Here is a 19,589-nt window from a genome sequence, read left to right as displayed (position 1 = left end):
ATCCCAGGACTCCAGGATCACGCCCTGGACCAAAGGGAGGCACTAAACCACTGAGCCACCCAGGGATCCCCCTTTTCCTAGAATTTCAATGAGGATGCAGTTGCCAGATAAAATATGGGTTACTCAGTCCCATTTGAATTTCAGATAAGCTACAAATACAGGTTTGGTATCAGTATGTTTAGGAATAAGAATGCCCCAAGGAGGTACTTATACTAAAGCCATATTTGTTATTTATCCGAAATTCAAATGGAACCGGGTGTCGTGTATTTTTATTTGCTCAACCCTGGCAACCCCGATGGGAAATCCCCAAAGGAATTTGAAAAGTGTTAACATAACTTAATTTAGGATTTAATAAATACCTTGTTTATAAACTCAAGAAAATTTTAGATAGCTTAATCTAAGGAGGATTCAGGGGACATATAAGTAAGTTCTGGGAGCGTTTAGAGGCATTCGCCATGTGAAGTTTCCGTCTACCAGGGAAAGCAGTGGATACAGAGGAGAGCCTCGGTTGACCCCCCAACTGGCTGGGAGGAACCTCGAGCTGTCTCCACACTTTCTGGTCTTCACTGTGCCAAGGGTTTTACTGCTTCTTGAAGCCTTTTATGCCCAATATCGAATTCCTTCCCTCCCACATCCCCAGGTGGAAAGTAGGTCACATGGGTTATTATTATGCAGTTGTGGAAACTGAGGCTCAGAGAGGTGAAGCAATCTACCCAAGGTCACACAGCAGAGCAGCAGGAAGACCAAGGTCTGTGGGCTCCCAGGCGCCTTCCCCTCGGCCCTCGTGCCCTCTGTTCTTCGCAGCGTCCAGCACGCGGTAGGCCTGGCTATCCGTGCTGGGTGGGTGCTGGCAAGCCCGGGGGTCGGGAGCAGGAGGGCGTCCCCGCGGGCGGCCGCTGGCCTCTGTGCCTGTCGTATCTGCGCTGGAGCCGGGCGTGAAGGTGGCGGACCCTCCTGGCCTCCTGGGCAGAGAAGAAGGAAGCGGCGATGGTGTGCCGCAGGCGCCGGGCGTAGGTCTCCAGCAGGACGGTGGCACAAGCCGCCAGCTGCAGGGCCCCGGCCACCAGGGGGGCGGCGGTGCGGGGGCGCTGGGCGGGCAGCAGCGGGCAGCCCGGGGAGGTGAAGCGGAGCTCCCACTGCAAGGAGTTGTGAGTGGAGAGGAAGGGGCTCTCCGGAGGGGGCTGGTTGAAGAGGAAGGGGACGAAGCCCAGGACCGTGTATGTGGCCTTCAAAGAGGAATAAAAAGCCGCATCAACAGACACCCAGCCATTCCTGGACACCCACCACTTGGCGGCTGCTTGCCCTCCTCTGCAGGATGGGCCCAGAAGTAACACAGCCTCCTGCCTCCTGGGGACTGAGGGGCATCAGATGATGAGATCAGGAGTCTGAAGAAGGCTTTCTGACCAACAAAAAGCACTGTACAAATGCTATCTTTATTACGAGGTTCTGAACGGAATGCTTTAGAGAAAACAAATGGGTACTATGGGCGTTTATTCTTTGCTAAGCCCTTCGTGAATACTTTAGATGTCTTTTCCAACAAATACTCATGATCCTATGAGGTTGAGTCCAGTATGAGCCTCTCTGAAGAGATGGGAAGCCTGAGGTCACATAATGAGATGGCCAACCCAGGGGGTCAGTCCCAGCCAAGGCGGGTCCCAACATCCTAAGAATTAGGCTCTACATTTCCCTTGCGGTATGTTGGAGCAGGTGTAGGGAGGCAGTGAGGTCAGAGGTTAACCATTTGACTCTGGAGTCAGACTTTTTGAATTGGATCCTGGTTCTGCCCAGGGCTGACTTCTCTGCTGGGCTCAGTGCAGGGGGCTCACGGAGGTATTTTATTCTCTCTCTCTCTTTTTTTAAGATTTTATTGATTTATTCACGAGAGACACAGAGAGAGAGAGAGAGAGAGAGAGAGAGAGGCAGAGACAAAGGCAGAGGGAGAAGCAGGCTCCATGCAGGGAGCCCGACGTGGGACTTGATCCCGGGACTCCAGGATCAGGCCCTGGGTCGAAGGCAGGCGCTAAACCGCTAAGCCACCCAGGGATTCTCTTTTAACATCAGAATAATTCACCAGGTACTTTTACAGATGACCACATGTTAAGGCTCACAATAAGCAAGCAGGGTGAGGAGGATTGATCCAGCTTGTACAAGTGAGGAAAATGAAGCTTGGACACCTTGCCACTCAGGAAAAGAGTAACTTGGGGGGGGGGGTCCAATTATTTTCAAGTCGTTGGGTATCTATATCCTCATCTGCCCCAGGAGTGAGAATTGAACCCACTGTTTTGGGCTGGGGTGGAAATCAAAGGAGTCTCTCTGGAAATGCCCCAGGGTCCCATAGCTTTTCTAAGGGCTGGGACCTGAAGGCTAATGAAATTCAATTGCAAATCAAGTGGTTAACACACCCCGCCTCTTCCTACCAGGAAGCCACTCTAGTCCCCTCTTCCCGTCACCAGCACTTACATCGTACTTGACCGTGAGCGTGATGGGCACTGTGGGCAGCTTCTGGGCCCAGTCCACGGCGGCCTGAGCCAGGAGAAAGGCCACGTGGTCTGTGGCCACCGTCACAGCTGTGGCCATCAGGAGCAGGATGAGCAGCCCTAGCCTCAGGAGACAACACAGCAGCTCCCCCGGGGACAGCTTCGGCCGGGCTGCCCAGAGCAGCCAGGCTGGCGGGGAGGCCACCAGGTGCATGGCCTGGGCCTCTTCCAGCTGCCAAAGCAGCTGCCGTGTGGCGTAGATATTGTCAAACTGCAGGTCAGTCAGGTAGTGATGGAGGTACCGGCCTGAGTCCACCAGGAGGCCCAGCGTAAAGAGCCCTGTGACCACCTGCTGGGTCCCGAGCACTGCCCCCTGGGCCAGGGACTCCAGGTCAGAGAAGTCCTCCAGCACCTGCTGAGTGGCCCTGAGCACGTGGAGCCGGAACGCAGAACCGTTGCCCGGGGCCTGCAGCGTCAAGGCCCGGCTGCCCGCTTGGCCCGTGGGGCCCAAGGCCGTGGACGCCGCGTGCAGCTGCTGAGTGGTGTTGAGCAGACTTTCCAGGGAGCCCTCTGTGACACATCTCAGCACCTGCCCGGCAGCGCCCACGTTGGCCAAGACGTTGGGCACCACGGCGGCGCCCAGGGTGGCAGCACTCCAGGACAGGAGCAGGCGGCGGCCCTGCTCCGTGCCCAGGCTGGGGATGCTGAGTGCAAACAGACAGCGGGCGGGGGGCACCAAGCCGAGCACCAGGAAGACCAGGAGGCCACACACAATGGCCACCGTGGCTGAGGGTCCGGGGAGATAAAGCAGCGAGGACACCAGCCAGTGGTGCATCAGACCTGCAGTGGCGACAGCCAGGGAACCGCACAGGAGGAGCTGGGTCAGCAGCTGGCCACAGCTGGTTGGGACAGGCTGAGAGAAGGTGACCCAGGCAGCTTGCAGTGGGCCAAGGGCCTTGGAGAGCCCTAGCTGCCAGAAACTCCACCTGCACCAAGGACACAGGGGAGGGGGGCGCTCTCAGGAGGACGAGGGGTTGGATGTCAACCCAATGTCCCTGATCCTCAAAGCCTTCCATTGCTGACAGGCTCCCCCCCTTTGGCCACAGTGTTGGGCAGTCTTCCCCTGTGGGTCAATTCCAGCAACTCACCCCAAACCCACAGGACCCCAGTTGACCCCTAGTCAGAGCCTGCCCTAGGATTATCCTCACTGGACTTGTCGGGGAAGAGTCCAGATCCTGGGGATGTGAGGATGGATGCCTGGGCTGCCTGCGTCCATACTTCCAGTTTTGCCGGGACACCTCGCCCTGGGGAATGAAAGAGTCATGGAGAGAGAAGCACAGATGAGAGAGAAGAAGAAAGAGACAAAAATGGGGAGAGAGAGAGAGAGATACTGTTTCACCTGAATTCACCATCTTGGTTAGCTTGGACCAACCAAGGACAACTCTTGGACATTCCTTCGGGGTCTCCTCTACTATTCAGGAGCTTTTCTATTCTGTTATCCTTGTATTTATGAAACAACCACTTTAGGCTCAGCTCTGGAGAAACAGGGATGAATGGAACAGAAAAGAACCCCTGCCCTCCTAGAGCCTGTATTAAAGAATGATGGCAGAGGAATTAGTGAGAAGAGGTTGGGTTCTGGGTATGTTCTATAGGAGAAGCCAACACAACTGGCAGTCTGACTGGCTGTGGGAGTGAGAGGAAGAGGGAGATTAGGGATGACAATGGGGTTTGGTGCCTGAGGAACTGAGAACACCCAGGTGTCGTCCAGGATGGGAAATAAGTGACCTGTAAAGTCATTGATTTACACATGATACTTAAAGCCATATGGCAGGAGGAGACTCCTCAGGACCATGTGTTGGCAGCTGGGGGGTCAAGAAAGAGGCTGAGGAACCAGGTGATGTGGTGATGGGGAACCAATTGAGTCAAGTGTTCCAAGAAGAGGGGAGTGACCACATATGTCAAGTGCTGCGGACCAGTCAGTAAGGCTGAGCACTGAGCAATGGCCTTTGGATTTAGCCACGTGGAGGTCCCTGGTGAGTGCCCAAAAGGGTAGTAGCTTGGTGGCATCTTGGGCCAAAACCTGACTAACTAGAGGGACCCCGGAAGAGACCAGAAGAAGTAGGACGTGAGACACGAGCACACCGAGTCCTGTTTGCAGGAAAGGTGTGCAGAAAGGTGCCAAAGCTGATGGTGGGAATGGGACCAAGATGTGAGAGACTCTAACAGGTTTGCAGATGGCCGAGCCAATCAAGAGGGGGGTGTGGATGAAGCGGAGGCCCCCTGGAGCGATCTTTTCTGTGGTGATGGTGGTGGGGACAGCAGTGGGTAAGGTTGACAGCACAAAGGCTGGGAGGAGTGACAGGTAGAGGATAGGCACCAATCTCTCAGTTCCTCTGACATACAACAGAGCAGTGGTTAAGGGCCTGGGTTCAAATCCCCACTTCACCACCCACCACCATCTGTGTGACTTTGGTTGAGTTTCTTTTCTTCTTCTTCTTCTTCTTCTTTTCTTCTTCTTCTTCTTCTTCTTCTTCTTCTTCTTCTTCTTCTTTTTATTTATTAGTGAGAGACACAGAGAGGGGGGGAAAACATAGGCAGAGGGATAACCTGTGGGGATCCTGATATGGGACTCGATCCTAGGACCCGAGGATCACACCCTGAGCCAAAGGCAGAGGCTCAACCACTGAGCCACCCAAGTGCCCTTGGTCCAAGGGCCTAGAATACTGTCTGGCATAGAGCCGGTGCTCCCTAAATATTTGTCGTATGATTGCTTATATCTGCCCAGGGTGGCAGGAAAGCCAGGTCAGCGTTGATGGAGGGCACGCTGGAGGAGGCAGCAGGAGCTCGAAGAGGAAGGAGAGGGTGGAAGAGTCAACGAATCAGAGAAATGCTACACAAGCCGGCAGCACTAAGGACCCACTTGCAGTGCTCACCAGTGGAAGATGATGAATTATGGCCTTTCTGGCCCCTCCCACCAGGGCATTTTAATTTAGGACTAAGCCTCCTCCTATTGTGTGATGAGTATTCAGAACGTGGTAACTGTTGAAAAAATAGCGAATAATGCAGATGGTATGGGAAGGGAAGCCAGCTCCAAGTCATTCTGGAGGCCAAGGCCCGAGGGAATGTTGGGAATGACGAGGAAAGCACCTGCCATCTGTCCGCTCCCCCCTCCCCCCAGCCCAGCAGGACGGCAGGCCCTGGGCGGGCATTTTGTCATTTAATTCTTACAGCTCCCTGTAGACATTGTTACTATGCTCCTTGACAGATATGGAAACTGAGGCTCAAAGAGGTGGAGTTCACCCAAGGTCCCATAGCCAGGGAATGCCAGAGCTTGAGACCTAAGCTCATACCCATCCTGCCTGAGCACTATTTCCTCACCTGCAGTCCCAGTGTCCAGGGTCCCCAGACCTACCCGGTCCTGGCGAGGTACTCAGCTGTCTCCCAGTGGGCCCTCATGCTTCCTGAATAGCCGTGGGTCCAGATCAGGGCAGGCAAGGCTGAGGCGGTGACAGCAGGTGGAGAGGAAGCTGGAGGAATTATATTCTCTAGAACTCAGAACTCGGGAACTCCTGTTGCTTCTGCTTTTTGGTTTTTAATTAAGCCCTCCTGGTCACTTGGGCCCACCTCCCAGGGGGTTGGGCAAGCTTCCTCTTCCTCTTCCTGGAGGCAGGGGTGGGTGGAAGGTGTGGGAGGAAGGAGCCTATTCCCAGCAGTTATCTGTGATCCTTATAGCAGGAAGGTAAAACTGCTCCCATTTCACAGAGGGAGGAACTGAGGCTCATTAGTGGTAGTGCCAGGACTAGAAGTCGGCTGGGCTTCCCCTTGCCCCGGAGAGGAGCCTGATTCCCAGCTCCGAGTGGGGGGAACCGCTTTCCTGCTACTCTGGGAGACAACTGGACCTCTGCCGAGACTCTTTCAAGCAAGTGGCTCTGGTCTCCTCTCCAGCTGGCTTTCGGTCTTTAGCCTGATGTGGACCTGGCTTCTGTCCCTCCTTCTCTGTGTGACCTTGAGCAGATGAGCCCATCAGTTTCCTCCTCTTAAAAGAGAGGAAGGATTATAACAGTTAACATTTATTGAGCACGGGCTAAGTATCAGGCACTTCTCAAGAGTTCTATTTGAATTCCCTAAATCCTGGGGGCACCCGGGGGGCTCAGTGGTTGAGCATCTGCCTTGGGCTCAGGCCATGATCCCAGGGTCTTGGGATTGGGTCCTGTATTGGGCTCCCTGCAGGGAGCCTACTTCTTCCTCTGCCTGTCTCTGCCTCACCCTGTGTCTCTCATGAATAAATAAATAAAATCTTAAAAAAAAATGAATTCCCAGGAAGCCTGGGTGGTTCAGCAGCTGGGTGGCTGTCTTAGGCTCAGGTAGTGATTCCAGGATCCGGGATTAAGTCCTGCATTGGGCTTCTGCGAAGTCTGCTTCTCCCTCTGCCTATGTCTCTGTCTCTGTCTCTCATGAATAAGTAAATAAATCTTTAAAAAAATTAAGAAATAAAAGAGAAAATGAATCCCCTGAATCCTTATTTCCAACAACCCTTTGTGGTAGGTATTGTTATTTCCATTCCTCAGTTCAGAAAACCCAGATCCAGAGAACTAAGTCCCTTAACCAAGCCACTCAGCTAGTAAGAGGTAGAGCCATCATTTATAGCCAATGGTCCTGCTCCAGAGTCTACTGTCAGCCACTGCGCTCTACTGGTGTGGAGGGAAGTGTTCACAAGACTCCTGCTACCTTCAGATGCATCTAGCACTGAAAACAGTAGTCACTTAAGTGCAAGGTCCCTGCGTGCGTGCTCAGTTGCAGTCATTGCCTGGCAGGTACACTTCTGGGCTGGTTGGAAAGCCAACCCCCATCTGGAAGCAGACACCTTGCCCCCCGCATCTCTGTGCTCTATCACTGCCAGTAGGCTGCCTCGTTGGGAAGCCTTCCCCTGTGCCCCCAGGTCTCCACCCTGTAGGATGTGCCAGTGAGGAAGGACACACCTAGGTGGTGTTCCAGACTCCCCATCCTTTTCCCTTGTAAGGACGTGTTGCTTGGGTCACTTGCTCAGGCCTGAAGGAGGGTATTCTATGGCCCAGTTAGGGGAAGTGACATTCTCATGGTCACACAATTGAATGGGACACCTGTGGCCCTTTGAGGGCCTGACCCCCTACCCAGATCACAAGCCCCTCCAGGAAACCAGGCCAGGTAACAAGTCCGCAGAGAACTGAGGACCCCAAGTAGATAGGGAGCAGGAAACCCCAGCACCAGCAGGGGCCAGCCAGCCAAGGTAAGAAGCAAAGCAGATCAGATGGAAACAGTGTGAACTGCCGGGAGGGCATAGGCCCTTTCAGAAAGAACAGCTTCTACTCTGCTCCAGTTGAGGGGTGAAGTCCTTTGAAAAGAGGTCCAATATTATCAGATTTTCCAATTTTTCCAAAGATGCCAGTCATTCCCATTTTTATGTAAAAGTCTCCAAGTTTTTAAAGCCAGCATTAAAAAAAAAAAAAAAAAGGACTATTGTTTAGGCCCATCTTAACAGGTCTGTGGGCCAAAGCCAGCATGAGGGCCCCCTACTAACAACCCCTGCAGGGAGCTTTGTCTAGCTGTCCCTCTGAACTGCAGGGGCTCTGGGCTGGGGATAGTAGATCTGTATTTGAATGCCAACTTTGTCACTTACTGTGCTGTGTGACCTTGGACAAGACACTGTCCTGTGAACTTGTACGGACTCTGCTCTCATGAGAATGCTAGTACCTACTTCTCAGGATTGTTTGATTCTATGGAGTAACGTATGTAGAGTTCCCAGGAAATAGATAAATGCTCCTGCCCTACTTTCTCCAACCTGGGCTGACAGCTCTGCCTAAGTGAGCCCCATGCCGCTCGGACCTGATTATACAGGCTTTTGTGATTCCCGCTGGGCCAGAATCCCTGGCCAGGGTCCCCAACGCATGGGGAACTTCAGGGCTTTGTGCCCGTGAGAGGTGAGTGCTCCTGGCAGACACCAGCATTTGCCCGGTTTCTGGACTGACACCAGGTAGCTATTGTTTAAAGACCGTTTTGGTTATTTCCTGAAGGCCTCGGTGAATGTGTAAGACTTAGGGGTTTGGTGGCAGAGGGAAGGAAGGGGCAAAAGATATTTTTGACTTCTCTCAGCACATGTAGGCAGTCGCTTCTGCCTACATAAAGCTGGCCTGGCTCCAAATCCCACAGCATCCGGAAGGGTCTTCTGAATCATCCAAAATAGAATCAGCGTTGTTGAGGGGAATTTCTGGGTGAAGGATTCAGAACCATAAGACAGAATAGGAAGAGGAAGTGGTAAGCCTTCAGATCTAGAATCAGCATCAGAGGTCCGTAGAACATTGGAGTCACTGCATTGTACCGCCCGTGGGCATGGAATAGTGCCACCACCCACTCAGCCTGAGAATACGGACAGGTGGCTAAAATCTTACCTAATAGCCAATGTTATCCAATAGAAACAGAGCGCGAGCCGCGTGTATAATTAAACATTTTCTAGTAGCCGCATAAAAAAGTGAAATTTATTTCAAAAACATTTTTATTCAACTTTTATTTTAATTTTTTTAAATTTTATTTATTTATTCATGAGAGCCAGAGAGAGCCAGAGACATAGGCAGAGGGAGAAGCAGGCTCCCTGTGGGGAGCCTGATGTGGGCCTCAATCCCAGGACCCCGGGATTACAATCTGACCTGAAGGCAGATGTTCAACCACTGAGCCACTCGAGTGCCCCACAAATCTAGGTTTTAAGGTGAGGTTTTCTGAATTTACAAATATTAGCAGTCAGTTAATAATTTAAAACTCATGAAAGGCGGCCAAAAAAACCTGACTGTGGGCTGGATGCAGACCTGGGGACCACTAAATTATAAGTTCTGATTTGGTCTAAACCTTCCCTGCCGTGTTTTCTCAGTTTGCCCCTCCAGACCAGTCTCCACTCTTCTCCTCCCCACCCTAAACCCAGGTGTTAGACCTGGATGGGCTGCATCAAGGGACTCTCCTGCATTTTGGCTTCTGTGGGTGCGACAATTAGTTAGCTTTCTGTGTCAACATGGCTGGGCCGCAGCATCCAGCTCTTTGGTCAAACATTATTCTGGATGTTCCTGTGAAGGTGTCTTTGGATGAGATGTACATTTAGTTTAATGGAGTTTGAATAAATCAGATTGCCACCTCATAATGTGGTGGGCCTCATCCAATCAGGTGAAGGTCTGAAAAGACCAAAAGACTGACTTCCCCTGAGCAAGGGGGAGCTCTGCTAACAGATTGCCTTTGGACTCTTTCCTGGGAATACATATATACTCCATCCTGTTGGTTCTGTTTCTCTGGAGAACCCTGACCCATACAGTTGGGTTTGGTCGTGGGGAGTGCCAGCAGGCCTACAGAGGGAAGGTGTAGAGAAAGATCCAGGGCAGTGCCCCGCTTTCAGAGTCATCAAGTGTTGAATGTGTCCCAGGAATAGAGGTGCCAGCCCCACTTAGGCCTCTGTCCCTCAGAGCTTTGGCTGGGAGGTTCACCCTCCCACTATTGAGGATTTATACTTTCCCTCCTGATTTTCCTCACCTCTGCCCACACCTTGGAACTAGGTTCCAAACTTCGTTACTAAGCTGTCCTCAAATTAGTTAGTCCCTGTGCTTACTATTTCCTTTGGAGACAGTGCCTATGACATTTTACCTCTCACCTCTCAGATCAAGAAACCAAAGTCCAAAACATAAAGGACCTGCTTAACGGCACACGGCATGGGAAGACCAGGGGTCCCAAGTGGCCACTGAACCCCCAGTCAGTGGCTTTTATTCATCTTGGTTCTCATTTACCATCACTGCTTCCATTCCTCTGTCCACCTGCCTGTACTTTCTTGATATATGCGCCAGAATATGTATGTGTGTGCCCGAACCTTCCACTGACCTGTTGCTCATCACTTCTGTGTATTGCGGAGTTTTCCACAGTGTGTTCCCGTGTTTCACTTAAATGCCATCCCCCTGGAGGTCACCTAGGTGGCATCCAGCTCCTGGGTACCCCTGGCAACAGTGGCCTGAATATCCTCCTACATCGTCTCCATAGTGACCATGGGACAATTTTGCTGGGATGTGAACCCAGAAGTTGGAAAAGTGGGCCACTGGGCATGCAGGTTATAAATTCCCCTAATTACTTCCATGCTGCTTGCCAGCCTGGCTGTAGAAGGTCGTAGTCTCCCCAGCAGTACAGGAGGGGGTCAGTTTCCTCCCGTTCCACCATCACTTATTGTCCTCTTGCCTCGCTGCTGCTGGTCGGATCAGCGTGTTGTTGGTGGAACTTGCGTTTAGCTGAGTTCCCCTTCAACCAGGCCAACTTTGGACTTGAGTTGACCAATAGAATGTGGCGGAGTTGAATTCCCAGACTCCCAAGGCCAGCCCTTAAGGGGCCACATAGCTTTTGCTTTTGCCTTCTGAGAAGCCCACTGTCAGGTTCAGAGGTCTGGCCTAGACTCCTCAGAGGCTCCACAGTCATCGTGTTCATTCAAGCTCCAGCTAAGCTCCCAGCTGCGTGGCCCCGGCCACATCGCGTAGAGCAGAGACAAAACCATCCCTGCAGAGCTCGGTCTATATGCAGAAACATGGGGTGCCTGGGTGGTTCAGTGGATAAAATGTCTGATTTCAGCTCAGGTCATGATCTCAAGGTCATGAGATGGAGATCCGTGTTGGGCTCTGTGCTGGATGTGGAGTCTGCTTCAGGTTCTCTCTCTCCCTCTCCCTCTGCACCCCTCCCCCTCCAGCTCATAGTCTCTCTCTCTCTCAAAAAAAAAAAAAAGCAGAAACTAAAGCCAATAAGTTGCTGTGTTCTAGGGCCTTTTGGGGTGGTTTGTTATGTAGCCACAGACTGAAATAGGTATTTTGGCTTGTGTTTGTTCTTTCTGACTCCTGAATATTCCTCTTGTATTCCAGAGATGAGTCTCACGTATGTTTCCAATGATCCTGTCCCACACCTGCCACCCACCTCTCTCCCATGCTGCCATAAGCACATGGCTGACTCCTCCGGGTCTCAGTCCAGTGCCACCTCCTCAGAAAAGTCCTCCCTGACCACCCTGGCTGAAGTCTCTGCTGAGTCAGTTTCATCTTCTTCTTAGCCCATATCATGACCCAGAGTCATTTTACTGATTAGTTTACCTGCTCACTGCCTGTCTCCTCAGCTAGAGGGTAAGTTCCACGTGGATGGAGACAGTGAATGGGCACATAACCAGGTTTTAAGTAAATGTTGTTGACTGAATAAGTGGAAGAAGGCATGAGCAAAGAAATGAATAGGACAGACCCCAGATCAGAGGGCAACATTACTTTCTCATAAATTCTGGTATAGATCCACTGGTCAAATATTTACTGAGCACCTGCTATGTATCAGAAACCATTCCAGGTACCAGAGTTAGGGCACTCGACAAAATAAAGTTCGTGTTCTGGTAAGTTGGTATTCTAGAGGGAGACAAAGTTAATAAACAAGAAAATACATAATACAGCAGCCTGACTAAATACTAAGAAGAAAAATACAGCAGAGTGAGGAGATGGAGAGTGAGGAGGGCAAGATTTTACACCAGATGGTCCGGGAAGCTTCTCTGGGGAGGGAACATCTGAGCAGAGACCTGAATAAAGTGAGGAAACAAGCACATATTTGGAAGTGAAGTATTCTTGGCAATGGGAACTGCATGTGCAAAGGCCCTGAGGCAGGATAGTATAGGCACGTGGTTAGAGCGGAGAGGAGAGAGCGGTAAGGAAGTGAAGTCGGGGAAGTCAATTCCATGGAATCTCTAGCTCAGGCATTCAGGGCTTTAAAGTTCTCTTATGTTCAGAAAGCAAATAAGCTGTAGGTCCAGTGTTGATTACCACTCTTTATTTCATAGTGTTTTCAATCAGAAGGATTTGAAATCACGATTCATCTGGTTACAAGTCCCTCAGGTTTCTCTGTGAATGGACTTCTTCGTCCCCTGTTTTCCAGGAGGACAGCTCCCAACCCCCTTGGGCTGTAACTGTGACTGAATACTAAGGTAGTCACATGGGAAGAGGTGGAGCCCAGCCTCCATCTCGGGGACCTCTCCTGTCTCTTCCCCGCTGCTCCCAGGGAAGCATCCATGACTCACTTGTGCCGTACCGGGGACCAAGGATGAGTTCAGTCTCTGGGTGCCACCGTCCCAGCCCATGCTGCTTGGGGAACTTCATCCCTCAGAGATGTAGGAAGGGGGTGGGGGGACAGGAGGCTTCCGGACCCCCTGCTGGCACCTTTTCTGGTGCCTGGCTAATGCTGGGCCGTTCATTGCACTTCTGGGAGTGCCCGCTGGGCCTCATACTGTGCTGTTCACTGGGGCTGCCCAGAAGCTTCTGCTGAAAACAGGGAGGGATCAAATCTTCTAGTACAGCCCCCTACCAGCCACTAGCTCAGGGGAAGTCTCAGTTGGCCCCCTCTGTAGAAGGTGGCTATGATATTTTCCCTGCCTGAGAAATTTTATCCTGGCCTTTTATGAGGCCCCAATTTATCTTCTGACTTTTTTTCCCCTCATTCCTGAAAAATGGTGGCCTTTGCTAATTAAACATGCTTACCCCGTGGGGATGGGTAGGGAGGTAAAGACTGGCTTCTGGAACAGGTAGCAGCTGGCAGCTACAAAGGCCCCTGTGGGCCACATGTAGGAGAGTCCTCGCTGTTGGGACCTTGGGTCACTTGTAAGACAGTGGGGCCGGCGCTTGGCCTGACCCCAGAATTATGGTCAAACTAAATCAGATTAAACAGGAAAATCTTAAAGGGCTCGGGTAGAGATGTTGGCTGGAGTTTCTAGAACTCCCCTGGTGTGCTCAGCACCCAGAAGAGCAGCAAGGAGGATTTGCACAGCCTCCATGGCCTCAGGAAGTCATCGATCCCTTCCCTGTTTCCAGGGATTGAAAATAACGCTGGCTGCTGGGTATCAGCAGGGGTAATACTCAAACAACGGGCACAGAATGGGCATCAACCAAGCAAAACCTACACTGGCTGTGAACAGCTGGAAAAACCATACTGGAACATTGCAGCCCCAAAAGCCTCTCTGAGGAAGGTGTTATCTAAGGGCACAATGATCTCTCCAGAGTGTAACCTCAAGTAGGCCATGGGGGATGTTAGCTGTGCCCAAAGGAATTGATAGCCCCCCCCCCCACTCCAACCGTTTAAGACAAACGCCATTCTGGATTAGCTTCCTATTGATGAAATTGGGTTCTCTTGCATCCTAGCCATAAAACAGCTCAGAGACAAAGGAGCTTGTTTCCCTGGCAGCAGATCTGGGAGATATCTGGGCCCTGACCTCCATGAAAGAGAAGGAGAGGATGTCCTAGATGATGAGCCTGTGGGCCCAAGTGGACCACGGGAGGTCACCCTTGCTTCCTGCATACTGGATCACAGAAAAGAACTGCTTGATCGTCCCGTAGAGTCCTAGCAGCAGGTGATGGCAAAAGCCTTCTGGGAGGGCCCAGCCCAAAGAGAGTCCCGGGAGCGGGACTCAAAGGGTCCGAAAGGTGTTGTTGGCCAAGGCAGATGGCAGAGCTGTGATGTTGGCTGAGTGGATGTCGGCCCAGTCCGGGAAGGTGCCCAGCTGGAAGATGCTCTGTGCCCAAGTGTTCATGGCTAAGCTGAGCAGCAGGACGCCCATCAGGTTCATTGGGAGGCCTGTCCGCACCTGAAAGGGAGCCCAGATGAAGGGAGGGGTCAGCTCAGGGCCCATCCTACAGATGGGAAAACGCATGCCCAGAGTCAGGAATGCATTCATTCAAGATCTCCGTGCCAGGACACGAATCCAGGCTGGTGGAGGCTCAAGACCCTTCCATCTTTACACTACCCTAGGCTGCCTCTCAAAGATCTGCAAATGCCTCTCCCCTCGCTCCCCACCCCTGTCCACCGGGTGGTTTCTAGGTGCCAGGGTCTGTGCCCTGGAGTTGTCATGGGGATGTGTCATTCAACCCATCCCTAGGACACCCTCGAAGGGTCATTATTACTTCCACTTTACGGAAGATGAAAACGAGGCTCAGAGAGGTTGCTTACCCCCATCACACAGCTTGAACATAATCTGGTTTGATCAATAACACACATGCACACTCACACTCACACACAAGCTCATACACACACCTATCCACGCTACTTGTCTACTTAAGGTTATATGTATTTGTTGTGAAGAATTGGTCTCATGGAAATTTCAACCTTTTTAAGTAGCTAGAATAGGTCTGCCCGTTTGCTTCCTGGCCCCCCCTCCCCCCACCTCGGGCTAACCAATTGTGCCATTCAGTCCAACCTTGGGCTGAAAATCCCAGTTTTGCATCTGGGTTTCCCCATTGGTCTACCTTAGCATCGCAAACTGCACAGTGAGAAAAGTCACTCTCTTTTCAATCCCTTTTCTGGATCACTCACAGAGACAGTCTCCCTTAGGTGCTATCATGCCCTTAACACTTCTCTCTCTTCCTTGCCGATTGCCCTCTGAACCTCTTGAACAGGGGTCCAGAACCTTCTCCAGGCCACCGTTATCAGGGCGAAGGTAATCATTTTGCTTTTTTTTTTTGGTCTTTGCATTATTTTTTCGACTTACCTCCTACGGCGTACAATACCAGTTTTCCTTGTACAGATGCGTCAGAAACTCATCTCTTTAAATACTCTTATTTAAGTACTTTTAAAATGTCAGTAGATGTAGGAAAATTGTTAAGTCCAAATGGCCACGGATGGCTCATGGAAAGGGCATCAGTCGTGGAAGGGAGCATGCCGTCCTGCCTCTGCTCTGGGGTGGGGATGGGGGTTCTCCAAGCCCTGGTAACTTTGGAGGATTGGAAGGGGACTGGCCAAAGCTTTGGGGTGGCTGGGAGGAGGGCTGGGCTCCCGGGGGCCTGGCTCTGAATGCCTGGTGAGTCCCACATTGGTCACTTCAGTTACCAATGTCATCGTTCTCAGGAGCGGGCCCACAGGTGGGCACACGGGCTCCGGACTGGCTGGCAGCGGGCGACTCTGAAACACCTGCCCCCCCCCCCCCCCCCGCCCCGTGACCTCCAGCTTCCTCCTGTTCTCAGGACAGGCGTTATGTCTGCATCTCTGGCCTCTGGCTTCCTCCCTAAGCGGCCACGCTGCCCCACACCCACCACCAGCCCCCAACAATCCGATCCACCCCGCCTCTGCTGTTTTTCTGCTCGACAGGATTTACTCAAGTTCCCTACTTTGCCTCTGAATAAGCCCAAGATGTTCCCACTTCAATGATTAATGAAGTTAATCATTCTCGGAGTTCTGTCCTCGGGCCCCAAACACCTGACCACCCCTAAGATGAGCCAGATCCTAACATGTTCCAGGACATCAGCTTCGAATGAACCCCGGCTGACGCTGGCATCAGTCCCCCCACCTTCAGTGATTTATGCAAGAGCACCTGACTCCTTTGAACGGACCCTGCCGTGGATTGCTAAAGGAACACGGACGTTCCCTTTTCCAATGTAAACCCCGCCTTCCCTTCCCAGTTTATCCTGGCCGGAGTCTCTGCACCTGGAGATTCTGGACCAGGAATTGGTTTAAGCACATCCTCCTCCTCTGTGATGCCAGCTTAGGATTTGCATTCCCTGAGTGCCCAGGGCAGCCAGTGGAGGGGAAGTGGCAGCGAGGCAGGAGGAGGGAGGGAGAGGTGGGTTCAGCAGGGGATGGAGGGGAGAGAGAAGACATTGGTGGGTCTCCCCCGCTGCTGCTGCCACCCTGGTTTCTGCCTCGCCCCCAGGGTGCAGCCTGCTGCCTGCCTCTCCTGAAGATTCCAGGCACGGAGCAGTTGGCTGACCCAGTAAGAAAAAGAGAGCAGTGCCGGGAGAGAGGAGGAAGTCCCTGTTCCCTGAGGCAGACTCTGGAAAGTCATCACTAAGGCAGTGTTTCCTGAAATTGTCTGAGCATAAGAATCATCCCAGAGTATTTGCTAAAGCTAAAATGGATATTCCTGGTCCCATTCCAACTCTCTCTCTCTTTTAAGATTTTTAAAAATTTATTTATTCATGAGGGACACAGAGAGAGGTAGAGATATAGGCAGATGGATAAGCAGACTCCCTATGGGGAGCCTGATGTGGGACTTGATCCCAGGACCCCAGGATCACGACCTGAGCCAAAGGCAGACAGTCAACCACGAAGCCACCAGGTGCCCCTCCAATTGATTTAGTTAGAAACTGGGGGGTGGTGGGGTGGTGGTGGTGAAGTAGGAGCAGGGGTCCTGCCCAGATGTCTGGCCCAGCACCTGCCATCTACCCCACCCACGGCCTCTGCTAGGACGTGCCCCCACTCACCATGTCTTTGACCAGCAAGTGTCCAGAGGCGAAGGCAATGGAGTTGGGGGGCGTTGAGACCGGGAGCATGAAGGCGTAGGAGCAGCCGACTGTGCCAGGAACCATTAAGTAGAGTGGGTGCACTCTCAGGCGGATGGCCTGGTCCGGACGCCACGACAGGGAAACAGAGAGGCCACAGTGACAGATGGAGGTGGTTGCAGGCCACAACAACAGACAGAGACAGAAAGAGACGCGGTGACAGAGACGTGTAGACCGAGATTGGCAGAGGGGCGGAGAACAACCGCAGCCGACCAGAAGACAGGTTTAGAGGCACACAGAGAGACATGCAGATCCACAGGCAAAAGCAGAGACAGACAAGAAGAGAACCAAAATCAAGGGACACACAGAGAAGACATTCCCAAGGTTAGTGACATTCCCCGGGGCCACATTGCATGTTCACCTGCAAGGATGGGCCGGGGAGATTCATCTAGGACACACCTTCTCCAGCCTGCGAGAGCATCTTCATACCTGGAGGACTTGCTAAAACACAGCCTGCCGGCCCCGCTTCACCCAGGGTTCTGATCCAGCAGGTCTGGGGCGGCCCCGAGAGCCTGCCTTCCTAACAAGCTCCCAGCTGATGCTGGTGCAGAGAGCCACAGCCCCAAAAACCAAGTCACCTGCCTGGTCCTTCCCTCACCAAACGGTCCCCACAGCCTGTCCCTGGGCACCTTTCGTTGGGGCCTCACCAGATTTTGGAGACACAGAGAGCTTGAGGTAGCATCTCTTAATAAGCATTTCCCAATTTTTAAGACTGTGTGAATCAAACGTGTCTGTGTGTTGGCCTTGGGTTCATCACCTCTCCCAAATGACGGATTCATCTACAATTCATGTTGGCCTCCACTCTACTAGTGTGTTTAAGATGGGATATTTTTGCCTCCTCTAGGGAATTTTTATGACCTAAAGCATATACATCTTCTCAGAAAGTGCTAAATTCACCCCCTTACATCTAAAACGTTTTAGTGTTGGTGATAAGCAACATTTAGAACCCTGTGTCATTCCCTAGTGTCCTCTCCAGTAAGAGTTGCCTCAACAGACCCGGCTGGGTCCACACTTCCCCTACCCCGTCACCCCCCAGGGACCCCATCTCGCTCAATCATCGGCTCCCTCAGATCCTGGGGAAGGGTGTGATTAAATCAAATCATAGTTGGCAAGGTTTGGGAACCCCACCCCAGACTAGTGGTGGGGATGTAAAGTGGTGTGCCCACTTTGGAGGACTATTTTCCTACATGGAGCAAAATTATAAATGCACGTGCTCTTCAGTTCTGGGATCTCAGCTGGGCATGTATGTAGATGGAATCAAAGGTGCACAGCCACGGAAAGGTGCAGGCAGCGTTGCTGGATCACAGCAAAGGCTGGAAGCAGCCTACGTGTCCCTTGTAGAGATCTTAAATAGACCCACTGCCATCCACTCATAACAATATCCTCTAGTCCCTGAAAAAGGGTAAATTCATCTCTGTGTGCTAACACAGTGTGATCTCCATTACAAATTCATGCAAAAATAAGCTAACTAAAACCCAAACCAAAGTGGCTCAGATAAGTGTGCCCGCCATATCACCGCTGGCATACAAAGCACGTAGTTGCAACACTGATTTAATGTGACCAATTCTGGATTCTACTGAGATGATCATGTGGCTTGGTCTTCTTTAATCTATTTAAATATAGAACAATGCTGATCGGTTCCAGAGTTGATCTGTTTTGAAATTCCTCCTACAACCTCTATTTGAGCGTGATATATTCGTGATCCTGGATTTATTTTGCTATTTGCATCTTTGTTTACCTGTGAGATTGAGTTGTGACTTTTTCTCCCCCCCCCCCCCTTTGCTGTCCTTCTTTGCTTTTGGTTTCTGGGTTCTGCTAACCTTATTCCTGGATTGAATGGCTTTCTCCATCTTTCTCTGAAATCGTGTGAGTGAGGTGGGAGCTAGCTGTTATTATGAAGGTTTGCTAGTCCTCACCTCACCGACCCTCTGAGGACTGGCTGGTGATTTTTAGGGTGGTGGTTCTCAACTGCGGATGATTTTGTCCCCCTCCCTGCCCAGGGGATATTTGGCAATGTCTGCAGACATTTTTGATTTAGGGTAGTGCTACTGGCATCTAGTGGATATTGGCCAGGGATGCTGATGACTGTCCTGCAAGGTACTGGACAGCCCCTCCACACAACAGACAATTGTCCCAAAATGCCAACGGTGCTGAGAAACTCTTCTTTAGAGGGAACTTAGAACTTTGCCCACCATTATAATTTCTTCTGTGGCCATTTGTCTACTCAGATTTTCTACTTTGTCTTAATCTGCATTTGAAAATTTATATTTTCCTAGAAAAGTCTCCAAAGGAAGGAAATTTGGTACACTTTGAAAATATTTACTCTGCATTATTTCATAAAGAGAAAAATAGTATTTTTTTTAAAAAAATTGGGGTCTGACACTTTCATGCCTTTCGGAAGAGGGCAAAGGCACCTGTAGCCCCTGGTGCTCCTGGGTAAGGGAGAGATTTCTGAAGTACCCTCCACCTCTTGCCCCAGGACTCTCACCAGCTCTGCCAGGACAGGCAGGAAGATGATGATAGTGGCTGTGTTGCTGGCAAACTCGGTGAAGAAGGCGATGACAACAGTGATGAGCAGCACAGCCAGCACGGGCGGCACGTTCTCCAGGGGGTGCAGTTGGCCACCGATCCAGGCAGACAGCCCCGACTCCTATGGGGGTGAGGGGAGCATCTGGTCATACCCCCAACCCAGCCCCAGCCACCCTCCACAAGGGCTGGGGCTAGGAAGGAGGTTAGGATGGACCACAATGATGACAGCAGTGACAACTATGATCCTTCACAGACA

General features: G+C 51.6%; 2 protein-coding genes across 2 annotated transcripts in view; both read right to left on the bottom strand.

Annotated features, from left to right (window-relative positions):
- Window positions 1–600: 600 nt before the first annotated feature.
- Window positions 601–12,640, bottom strand: OCSTAMP (osteoclast stimulatory transmembrane protein). Its single transcript, XM_055344235.1, is given in 6 exon segments — window positions 601–729; window positions 731–869; window positions 871–1,226; window positions 2,461–3,463; window positions 5,890–6,004; window positions 12,562–12,640. Coding segments are annotated over 6 exon segments (1,821 nt in total).
- Window positions 12,300–19,589, bottom strand: part of SLC13A3 (solute carrier family 13 member 3) — a 77,631-nt gene continuing 70,341 nt past the window's right edge. The window contains exons 11-13 of the mRNA XM_055304820.1: window positions 19,293–19,454; window positions 16,727–16,864; window positions 12,300–14,118 (exon numbers count right to left, since the gene is read on the bottom strand). Of these exons, the coding sequence (XP_055160795.1) occupies window positions 13,942–14,118; window positions 16,727–16,864; window positions 19,293–19,454 (477 nt within the window). The 3' untranslated portion in view covers window positions 12,300–13,941. The remainder of the gene's footprint in view (window positions 14,119–16,726; window positions 16,865–19,292; window positions 19,455–19,589) is intronic.

The sequence above is a fragment of the Nyctereutes procyonoides genome, unplaced genomic scaffold, assembly GCF_905146905.1.
Source record: "Nyctereutes procyonoides isolate TBG_1078 unplaced genomic scaffold, NYPRO_anot_genome, whole genome shotgun sequence".
Classification (NCBI taxonomy): Eukaryota; Metazoa; Chordata; class Mammalia; order Carnivora; family Canidae; genus Nyctereutes; species Nyctereutes procyonoides.
This window is presented reverse-complemented; position numbering and strand designations above follow the sequence as displayed.